General features: G+C 35.2%; 1 protein-coding gene and 1 pseudogene across 1 annotated transcript; one reads left to right on the forward strand and one right to left on the reverse strand.

Moving 5' to 3' along the window:
- Positions 1 to 433: 433 nt before the first annotated feature.
- LOC146401762 (olfactory receptor 11H6-like) lies at positions 434 to 1,052 on the forward strand (annotated as a pseudogene).
- Positions 1,053 to 10,366: 9,314 nt separating this feature from the next.
- LOC100156300 (olfactory receptor 4K15-like) lies at positions 10,367 to 11,389 on the reverse strand. The gene has a single exon (XM_021082384.2). The coding sequence runs from the start codon at positions 11,339 to 11,341 to the stop codon at positions 10,367 to 10,369; it is 975 nt and encodes a 324-aa protein (XP_020938043.2). The 5' UTR covers positions 11,342 to 11,389.
- Between the last annotated feature and the right edge of the window lie 752 nt (positions 11,390 to 12,141).

Consider the following 12,141-nt stretch of genomic DNA (forward strand, 5'->3'; position numbering starts at 1 on the left):
CACAACTCACTTTGTAGCGAGACCCAGGAAATCAGGAAAGTTGTCTGCTCACTTTGTATTTGTTATATCCAGAATAGGAATATTAACTGGAAAATCATGGAAATATCTCTGTATGAGTCATAGTACTTTGTTATTTACAGACATGGAGAGTGATGTGACCCTAAGCAAGTCATAGAACCTATTGAGAATATTTTTTAAGGCCACTTCTAATATGGAAATCTGTTGTTCTTTTGCAGCTTTGAAAACAAATAAATGTTCCCATTTAAAGAACTGCTCTAGCTCTGTGAGTAAATTCATCCTTTTAGGCTTCCCTTATTCCTGGGGAATTCAGATCCTCCTCTTTTCCATCTTTTCTGGGACATACATCTTGACACTCATTGCAAATCTGTGCATTATCTGTGCTGTGAGGTGGGACCCTCAGCTTCAAACTCCAATGTACATCCTGCTGGCCAGTTTTTCCTTCCTGGAGATCTGGTTTATCACTTCCACTGTCCTAATATGCTAGCCAACTTTCTCTCTGAGACCAAGATCATCTCTTTCTCTGGCTGCTTCCTGCAGTTCTTCCTTCTTTTTGTCTGTCATGGCCTTTGACAGGCACCTTGCTATCTGCAGGCTACTACACTACCCCACTGTCATGACAGTTCAATGCTGCATCACAATGGGAACTTGCTGCTGGGTGTGTGGCTTCTTGTACTTCCCCTTGCCTATTTACCTAATCTCTCAGCTCCCATTTTGTTGTCTCAATAAGATTGATTATTTTCTATGTGACCCAGGACCCCTTATACAACTGTCGTGTGTGCCAGCTCCTGCCACCGAGAACATCTGTGCCATTTACAACTCTGTCCTCGTTTTCTCCACCTTAATCTTCATTACCAGCTCCTACATTCTAGTGATCAGGGCTGTGCTGAGGGTCCCCTCAGCAGAAGGACAACATAAGACTTTTTCTACCTGCAGCTCCCATCTGGCTGCAGTGTCCCTATTCTATGGCTCTTTTATGGTTGTGTATGTGATCCCAACAGCAGGCAGTGCAGCAGGGAAGCAAAAATATGTGACTCTGTTCTATCCTGTGTTAACTCCATTATTCAACCCCTTGATCTATAGTCTCTGAAATAACGAGATGAAGAAGGCTCTGAGAAAATTATTTAGGACTGTAAGATTTAGTCAAAGGCCTGGAAGAAATCTCTGAAAAATTTGTGTTCACATCAGAAACAATGTACGGGAAATAAATAATTATTGGTATTCAATTGTATCAACTGAAATAGAAAATTATTTCTTGGCCAGAGGATGAACATAGTCAATGTAATAAAACATTTATAAATCTGACTATGTTCATTTTTATTATCAGAAAAAATACATTAATAATTTTATAAAGTCAAATAAAAATAATCAAAAAAATGACCAGTCATCTGCTGCAATTTTGGTTGAATATGGTCAATATTTTGGGCCTTTATACACCCCTATATACAATCTATCCTATATTTAAATTTATTACTAAAATATTTTCAAGTGAGTCAGTAGTTGTGCATGCTAACATTACAAAGCATCATTTAAATGTTAATTCTTATGTCAGTGTTAAAAACATGACAAGCTGTATTCACTTTCTAATGAAAATTGATTTATCATAATTGTCTTCCTACTTTCTCACCAATATTTAGTGAAAATAATCTATAATATTTAAATCCAGATGATGTCTATTAACTTTTTTCATTTATATGTTCACTTTTAAGAATTATTTTTGAAAAGAGCTCTATTTAGGATGAACCATGCATTGCCTTTTCCATGCCATTTTTGCCTGCTGTAGGTTCGCATGTGAGGGCCAGTGACCCCCAGGTACTGCAACAGTAGAATTTGTTAGATGTGCTCTGTTAACTATTTCCAGGACACTGATACATCGTACTCCCAAGCAGAATTTTCTTCATCCCACAAAGAAACCATGTACCCAGTAACAATCACTCCCCACCTTCCTTTCTCTCAAGTCCTGGCAACAACTTTCCATTTCTGTATATTTGCCTTTTCTGGACATCACATTAATTGAATTATATGATACGTTGCCTTTTACAACTGGTTTCTTTCATTTAGCATAATGTTCATTTATGTTGTAGTATGTATCAGTACTTTATTCCTTTTTATAGTTATATAACATTCCATTGCATAGATATACCACTTTTATTCTTTCATCTATTGATGGATATTTAAGTTGTTTCCATTTTGTGGCTATTATGAGTAATGCTGTTGTGAACAGTTACAAACAAGTTTTTTATATGAACATATTTTCACTTCTCTAGGGTATATCCCTGGGAGAGGAATTGCTAAGTCATATGTTAACTCTATATTTAAAATTCTGAGGCATTGTCAGATTGTTTTCCAAAAAGGCTGCATAATTTTTCTATCACATCAGCAATGTATGTAATGTGGATTTCAATTTTCTGTGTATCCTCACTGACACTTGTTATTTTCTATATACTTCAGCCATCCTAGTGGGTATAAAGTGGTATCTTATTGTGGTTTTCATTGGCATTTTCCTCAATGGCTAATGATTTTGACCTTTTTCATGTGCTTATTGACCATTTGTATGTCTTCATTAGAGAAACATCCATTCAAATAATTTGATCATTTTTAAATTGGGTTATTTGTTTTTTTTATTGGTGAGTTGTAGAAGGTATTAATATTTTAGGTATTATTTCTTTATCATATATACAATTTGCAAATATTTTCTTCCAATCTATAGTTTTTCTTTTCACTTTCTGAATATGTGCTCCTCTGAAGTTTTGAATTTTTATGAAGTCCAACTTATTCAAATTTTACTTTTTAAATTTAAATATTATTTACTTAAAATATTATGTTAGTTTCATAGAACTTCCATATGACCCCACAATCCCACTCTTGGGCATCTATCCGGACAAAGCTCTACTTAAAAGAGACCCATGCACCCGCATGTTCATTGCAGCACTATTCACAATAGCCAGGACATGGAAACAACCTAAATGTCCATCGACAGAGGATTGGATTCGGAAGATGTGGTATATATACACAATGGAATACTACTCAGCCATAAAAAAGGATGACATCATGCCATTTGCAGCAACATGGATGGAACTAGAGACTCTCATACTGAGTGCAATGAGCCAGAAAGACAAAGACAAATACCATATGATATCACTCATAACTGGAATCTAATATCCAGCACAAATGAACATCTTAGAAAAGAAAATCATGGACTTGGAGAAGAGACTTGTGGCTGCCTGATGGGAAGGGGAGGGAGTGGGAGGGATCGGGAGCTTGGGCTTATCAGACACAACTTAGAATAGATTTACAAGGAGCTCCTGCTGAGTAGCATTGAGAACTTTGTCTAGATACTCATGTTGCAACAGAAGAAAGGGTGGGGGAAAAAATGTAATTGTAATGTCTACATGTAAGGATAACCTGACCCCCTTGCTGTACAGTGGGAAAATAAAAAAATTATAAAAAAATGAATGTACTGAAAAAAGGAATAAAATTAAAACCAATATAAAACTAAAATCTTAAAAAAAATAAAATGCTATTTTGCAACACTTAAAAAAAATATGTTAGTTTCAGGAGTACTATATAGTGACGTTATTTACACGCACTACAAAATGGTCAACACAATATATCTAGTAACCAACTCTGTTTTTCTTTTGCAGAGTTACTTTGGCTATTCAGGACTTTTGTGTTTCCATACAGATTTTAAAAATTTCGTTTCTAGTTCTGTGGAAAATGCCACTGGTGATTTGATAGGGATTGCAATGAATCTGTAATTGCCTGGGGGAGTATAGTCATTTTGACAATATTGAGTCTTACAGTCAAAGAGTGGGGTGTATCTTTCCATCTGTTTGTGTCATTTTTGATTTCTTTTGTCAGCATCTTGAAGTTTTTCAGAGTACAGGTTTTTTGTCTCCTTAGGTAGCTTTAGTCCTAGGTATTTTATTCTTTTTGATAGAATAGAAAATGGGATTGTTTCCTTAATTTCCCTTTCTGGTCTTTCATAGAAATGCAGGAGATTTCTGTGTATTAATTTAATTTAATTTAATTTAATTTTTTTGTCTTTTTGCTATTTCTTGGGCCGCTCCCGTGGCATATGGAGGTTCCCAGGCTAGGGGTCTAATTGGAGCTGTAGCCACCAGCCTACACCACAGCCACAGCAACACTGGATCCGAGCCACGTCTGTAACCTACACCACGGCTCACAGCAACGCCGGATCATTAACCCACTGAGCAAGGGCAGGGACCAAACCCACAACCTCATGGTTCCTAGTCGGATTTGTTAACCACTGCGCCACGTCGGGAACTCCTGTGTATTAATTTTATACCTGCAGCTTTACTGAATTCATTGATGAACTCCAGTGGTTTCCTGATAGCATCTTTAGGATATTCTGTGTATAGTATCATGTCATCTGCAAACAGTGACAGTTTTACTTCTTCGTTTCTAATTTGGATTCCTTTCATTTATTTTTTTCTTCTCTGCCATGGCTAGGACTTCCAAGCTATGTTGAATTAAAGTGGTAAGAGTGGACAATCTTGTCTTGTTTCTGATCATAGAGGAAATGCTTTCAACTTTTCACCATTGTTTTGATATTACCTGTAGGCTTATCATATGTGGCCTTTATTGAGTTGAGGTATATTCCCTCTATACCCACTGCATAGAGGGGCTTTATTATAAGTAGGTTCTAAATTTTGTCAGAAACATTTTTTGTATATATTGAGATGATCATAATTTTTATTCTTCAATTTTCTTTTTTTTGTGTGTGTGCTTTGCAGGGCCACACCTACAGCATATGGAGGTTCTCAGTCTAGGGGTCTAATCAGAGCTATTGCCACCAGCCTACACCACAGCCACAGCACTGCCAGATCAGAGCCACTTCTGTGACCTACACCACAGCTCATCACAACTCCAGATCCTTAACCCACTGAGTGAGGCCAGGAATCGAACCCACAACCTAGTTGGCTTTGTTTCCACTGTGCCATGATGGTAACTCCCTTGTCAGTTTTCTAATGTGGCATATCATATTTATCTGTGAATGTTAAACAATCTTGCATCTCTGGGATCAGCTTTGATAGATCCTGATATATGATGATTTTAATGTGTTTTTGAATTTTGTTTGCTAATATTTCATTGAGGACTTTTGTATCTGTGTACATCAGTGATATTGGCTACTTTTTAAATAACATCTCTGGTTTGGCCTTCTAGAATGAGTTTTAAAGTTTTCCTTTTTCTTTACTTTTTTGAAATATTGTGGGGATTACAGGTGTTAACACTTCCCTAAATTTTTCATAGAATACAACTATGCAGCCATCTGGTCCTAAGTTTTTTGTGGAGATATTTTTAATCAGTGGCTGAAGTCTATTTACTGTTACTCAGTTTGTTTATATTTTGTATTTTTTCCTGATTTAGTATTGGGAGTTTGTACATTTTTAGGAATTTATTCATTTCTTCTAGTTTGTCCAATTGCCAGAATTGTTCATATTAATCTCTTATGATCCTTTGTTTTATGGTGTTGGTTAACTTCTTTTTCATTTATGATTTTATTTATTTGTGATTTTCCTCTGTTTTTCTGAATGAGTCTGACTCATGGTTTATCAGTTTTGTTTATCTTTTTGAAGAACCACCTCTTAGTTTTGATTTTTTCTATTGTTTTTTCCTCTATTTCTTTTTTTTTTTTCTGTTCTGACATTTATTATTTCCTTCATTCTCCTAACTTTGTGTTTTGTTTACCTTTTTCTGATTTCTTTAGTATAAGGCTAGATTGTTTATTTGAGACTTTTCATGTTTCCTTAAGTATGCTCTATCACCAGAAATGTTTCTCTTAGAACTTCTTTTACTACATCTGTTAGATATGTTGTATCACTATAAACTTTTAGATATGCTGTATTACTGTAAACGTTTCTCTTAGAACTTCTTTTTCTATGTCCCATAGATTTTTGTATTGCTATGTTTCCACTTTCATTTGTCTCTAGGTAGTTTTTAATTACCTTTTTATGTCTTTCAGTTACCCCGGTGGTTTTTCAGTAGCATGTGCTTTGGGCTCCATGTGTTTGTGGGTTTTGCAGGGGTTTTTTCTTCCTTGTAGTTGATTTCTACTCTCATAAGTTGTGGTCAGAAAAGATGCTCGATATGAATATCCAATATTCTTACATTTTTGAGACTTGTTTTTTTAGCTTAGCATATGATCTCCCCAGGATAATATTCCATGCACACTTGAAAAAAATGTATATTATGCTGGTTTTGGATAAAATATTCTATGTATATCTTTTAAGCCCAATTTATCTGTCATTTAAGACAAGTGTTTCCTTATTGGTTTTGCATCTGGATGGTTTCCTCATTGATACAAACTGTGGTGTTAAGATTCTCTGCTATTATTGTGGGTTTATTTTCTCTTTTTCATTTGTTAATATTTCCCTGATATTTTTAGGTGTTCTTATGTTAGGTGCCTATATTTATAATTGTTATATCTTTTTGGATTGTTCCCTTTGTCATTATGTAATGTCCTTTTTGTCTCTTGTTATGAGTCTTTGTTTTAAAGTCTGATTTTTTTTCTGATAAAAGTTTTGATATTCTGGCTTTTTTTTTTGTTTCTTTTCACATGGAATAACTTTTTTTAGCCCCTTACTTCAGTTTGTGTGTATATTTAGATCTGGAGTGAGTCTCTCTAGGTAGGAGAGAGTCTCTTTAGATAGGTCTTATTTTTCCTTATCCATTTCTTTTATCCATGTCTTTTGGCTGGAACATTTAGTATATTTACGTCTGAACTAATTATTCATAGATGTGTATTTATAGCCATTTTTAAAAATTGGGGATTGTTTTTATGGTTCTTTCTCATTCCTTTCTTCTTATTTTGCCCTCTTCCCTTGTGATGTGATAACAGTTTTTAGACTTACATTTGGATTTCTTTCCGTGTGCGTGCACACATGCATATCTATTATAAAATTTTGGTTTGTGGTTATCATGTGGTTTATATATAACAACATTTTACTTACTTCTATATGCAGTATTTTGAGTTGATTTGCTCTTAAGTTTGAATGCATTCTAACAGCCTTGCCTTTTTACTCTTCCATATACATGTTTTATGTTTTAGACATCATACTTTCCATCTTTTTATATTGCATATCTCTTAACTACTTATTGTGGCTATAGATGATTTTTACTACTTTTGTCTTTTAACCCTAATAATTTTATAAATATTGATTTATTTCCTTAACTGTATGTTTGTAATTAGAAATGAGAATTTTCCTTTCATAATATTCTTATTTCTATTCTTTTTATTTTCTGTTTAGAGTAGTCCCCATAAATTTTTTTTTTAAGAGCTGCACCTTCAGCATAAATAGATTCCCAAGCTAGGGCTCAAATCAGAGCTGTAGCTGCTGGTCTATGCCATAGCCACATCAACACCAGATCTGGCTTGCTTCTGCAGCGTAAGCCACAGCTCAATACAAGGCAGGATCTTTAACCCACACAGGGGGCCAGAGATCAAACTCACATCCTCATGGATACTAGTCGGGTTTGTTACTGCTGAGGCACAATGGAAACTCCCCCTTAACATTTTTTGGAAGGCCAGGTTAATGGTGAAGAAATCTTTCAGCCTTTTCTTGGCAAAACACTTTATCTCTTTTTCATATCTGCATAATAACTTTGCTAAATAGAATATTTTTGACTGTAGGAGTTTTCCTTCTTATTCTTCTTCTGTTCTCATGAATTTACTGAGGTTATTTATAATTATTACCATGAACTTTTTTTTTTTTTTTTTTTTTTTTTTTTTTTTTTGCTTTTTTTAAGGCCTCACATGCAGCATTTGTAAGATCCCAGGCTAAGGGTGGAATTGGAGCTTCAGCTGCTGGCCTACACCACAGCCACAGCAATGCCAGATCCAAGTTGCATCTGCAACCTCCCCTGAAGCTCATTGCAATGCAGGACCCTTAATCCACTGAGCAAAGTAAGGGATCAAACCCACATCCTCATGGATAATAGTCAGGTTTCTTACTACTGAGCCACAACAGGAACCCCACCATGAACTCTTAATTGGATAGATCGCTTATATTTGCTTTGTTTAGTTATGTTTCTGAAATGTTAAGTATTTAGCACAGGACTTAGAACAGTACCTGATGCGTGTTTAGCTCTATATGAGTACTGTCGTGATGACTGCAGTCATCAAAGTAAAACCTATCCTGTAGAAGTCTAAATTCCAGGGCCAACAGATTTTTTATATATTTGAATTCTTCCTCTATTTTGTATGGTCTTAATTCCCATTTTGTCTTATGTATATACACATTTCTGTGTTTTTATTTTTGTTAATTTTTTCAGTTGAATGTACAGTAATCCCTTATATTAGTTGACCTGTATTCTTGCTGTATGACTTACTATGCAAAGAACTCCAGTACTGTCTTAAATCTAAGTCTTCATTTTTTAATATTTTTCCATATTTTGAGTAGGAAAGAGGTATGAAAAAATAAGCAGAGAATCACATTTTCTGCACAGGTCATATTCCACACTAGGTAGCAGTACATTCTAAAAGTGCACAATTCTGGGCTGACAGTAACCCAAAAAAACAAAACATAAGACCAACCTAAACATAAATTCACTCACACTTTCTAACTGTATAAAATTGCTCAATATCTTTACCCTTTCCTAAATTTACTTTTATTATATATAAAATGAGAACAAATATCTCATAGACATATTTTAAAGCTTAAAAGACATGTAAAATTTTTATCACATTTCTTATTGTACAGCATCAATTAAGTTGCAGTTAGTACTCTTAGCATAATGATGTATCATTGGTTTTTACATAAACGTTGAACAGTGTGCAAAAGTAATGTAAAATTATTAGTCTTGTATTGTTGTAAAAAGCTTGAGTACATCAATATACTTGGACATTCATGCACATTTGTTTTCATTTTCATTTTGTTATGTCCATAATAAATTGATTTATTTCCCTTTGGCTCAGAAATTTAAAAAAATTCAATAATAATTATAGAATCCCATTAGGTGACTCTAAAAAGACTAAAAAAAACTCAGTATTATAACATATTGTGAAATCAGAACACAGTATAAAATATAGGAGGAGCCTTGTGTATAATAAAAGAGGAAAAGGCCAAATTACCTATAGTGGGGAAGCCTAGAAAAATACTGATTTGTAAGTGATCATAGAAAGGTAAATTCATGACTCTCCTAAAGGCCTTGAAATAGGATTCTGTCATTTTCTGGATATTAAGTAGTCAATATAAAAATAAGATGTTAACTAAGTAAAAAGTCCATGTAGAAAAATAATAGTTTGTTATCAGGTATCGGTATGAAAAGCTACCATATCTGAGAAGGTAGAAATCATGGAGACCTGGGAAGGAAAGAGTATTTTATCTAAGATACTAGCTCTCATCATTGTGCCTACAAGTGGTAGGGTATTGTAATACACCCCTGAAATTCCCCAGATTATTTCAACAATATTAAATGGAAATTAACATAACCAAGTACAGATTATACTGATGAATAAATTTATTCCATGAGTTGTTTTCCATAAATAACGTATATTAAGCAGCCACCTTGAATAAAGATTTGTGAAAGTGTTGACTATAAATACCTTCTTCTGGATAACCATGCCATTTTATATCTCATAAATTAACAACAATCAGGAGTTCCTGTCAAGGCACAGTGGAAACGAATCTGACTAGGAATCATGAGGTTGTGGGTTCGATCCCTGGCCTTGCTCAGTGGATTGAGGACCTGGTATTGCAGTGAGCTGTGGTGTAGGTTGCAGATCTGGCTCAGATCTGGCATTGCTGTGGCTCTTGCATAGGTTGGCAGGTACAGCTGCGATTAGACCCCTAGCCTGGGAACCTCCATATGCCGTGGATGTGGCCCTAAAATGAAAAAAGACAAAAAATTAAAAAAATAAGTAAATTAACAACAATCATAGAATAGTTCCTTATGTGCTGTCAGTTACATAGTACAGTGAGAAATACATTCTTACCTAGGTATATCATACATTAGGTATGTAAATATATATATTATTTCTATGACATAGAGATATATACCTATTATTACTCCAAAACTGGCATCTGAGCAATACTGTTTTGAGAGGGGAGGGGTACAATTTAATTACCACTTATAAGTAAGTTTCTTTCTCAGTGTTTTTGAAGCCTGAATCTTTAAAAGTTTTGAATAAAAAATAGGAAATAAAAAAGAAAAGCACCCATTGGAGGGAAAAATATGAAAATCAGTAAAATTCATTCATTTTTGTCATTGTTATTCTTCAATTCAAGCTAATCCCTCTCACTGGTCAAAATTATTTGCTTTAACATCACAGACTTCATTTGTAAATATCTAGAGATAAAGCTATAGCGGTACCAGTCCTATAAATTTACTTCATTTCTAGGAAAGGGATATTTCTTATAACTGCAGAAACCTGGCCAGACTTCAGATACCGACTCTTCAGTTTTGCCATAGCTACCTTCAGTTCTTTGTTCCTTAGAGTGTAGATAACAGGGTTTAAAATGGGAGTAAAGATGGTGTAGAATACAGCAAGGACTTTGTCAACCGAATAACCACTGAAGGGCCACACATAGATGAAGATGCATGGGCCAAAGAAGAGTGTGACCACGGTGATATGAGCAGTCAGTGTGGAGCGGGCCTTCGCCATGCTAGCAGAGGAGCGGTTCCTAACTGTGATGAGTATCACAGTGTAGGAGACAACCAATAGGAGGAAGGAACTCAAAGAAAGAAAGCCACTGTCTGCAACTATTAGTAGGCTGATAACGTAAGTGTCTATGCAGGCCAGCGTGGTCACTAGAGGGAGGTCACAGAAAAAACTGTCCACTTGATTAGGACCACAGAAAGGCAAGTTCACAGTAAATGCCAGCTGGCTGGTAGTATGGATGAAGCCCACACCCCATGGAATGAGGACCAGAGTAATACACACACGGCGGCTCATGATTGTCGTATAGTGGAGAGGTTTGCATATAGCAACATAATGGTCATAGGCCATGGATACAAGGATCACCATTTCACCACCAGCAAATAGATGAACAGAGAAAATCTGGGCCAAGCAGGCTTCAAAAGAAATAGTTTTTTGCTCAACTAGGAAGTCTGCAATCATTTTAGGGGTAGCAAAGGAGGCAACACATATGTCTATAAAAGAGAGGTTTGCAAGCAGAAAGTACATGGGAGTGTGAAGGCGGGAATCTGAGGTCACAGTGAGGATGATGAGAAAGTTGCCCAGCAGAATGGCCAGGTAGAGTAGTGAAAATACAAAAAACAAGAAAGGTTGGAGATCCTGGGAGCTAGAGAGTCCCAGCAGCACAAATTCTGTCACCCGAGAATGATTTGTCTCATTCATTGACTTTGAAAGGAACTTCTCTTCAGTTACCTACATAGGAGAGGAACAGATATCAATGAACTGAGTATGAGTTTGATTTCCTAATTCCACTTCATACCCTAAGGATTCTAATAACTATTTACATTTGTGTCTAAGTTTTCATACACCATCACAAATCATATAGACAGCATAGCGATGCTATTGAAGAAGGATAAAGGAGAGAATTGTCAAGGAGATAGTCAACCAACTGTCATATCCAATTACATGAATTCAAGGATTGTCATCAACTAATTTAAAAATGAAATTGAATATGTGAATTTTTTTTCTTTGGCACTGTAGAAATCCAGTCTAAGAATTTACAGAACCAAAATTTAAATCAATAAATGTATAAATTCTTTTTGAACTGCTAAAACAAAGGAAGATGATTTCACAAATTTAATGCTGACCAAAATAATTAGACCAAAAGTGGTATATACTGTACAAACCTGTTTAAATATATGTGAAACTGTTGTAGGGTTGAAAAACCTCCAGTAGTGGTTATCCTTGAAGAGAAATAGGGACAGGAAGGGGCTTCTTAAGCGCTGTTAATGTTCTGTGTTTTGATGTGGTTGATAGTTACCTAGGTGTGTTCACTTTGTGAAAATATCTATGTGTGTATTTCTGCTCTGTGCACTTTCGTGTGTATGTCATATATTTATAAGAGTTAAAACAGGGAAGAAAGAGATAGCATTATGTTATGTGAGAGAGCCCATAGGAGACATCATTGCTTGAGTAAATAGACCTTCTTCTTTCTCTACTGAGTTACAAATTATATCAACTAA

Source organism: Sus scrofa, chromosome 7, assembly GCF_054392235.1.
Source record: "Sus scrofa isolate SSC_HxYL_T2T_F1_AM1 chromosome 7, Sscrofa_HxYL_maternal_Yorkshire_Landrace_v2.0, whole genome shotgun sequence".
Classification (NCBI taxonomy): domain Eukaryota; kingdom Metazoa; phylum Chordata; class Mammalia; order Artiodactyla; family Suidae; genus Sus; species Sus scrofa.

What these genes read in the sequence shown, in the direction of transcription:
- LOC100156300 (XM_021082384.2), bottom strand. Translation starts at nt 11,341, where the DNA reads ATGAATGAGACAAATCATTCTCGGGTGACAGAATTTGTGCTGCTGGGA.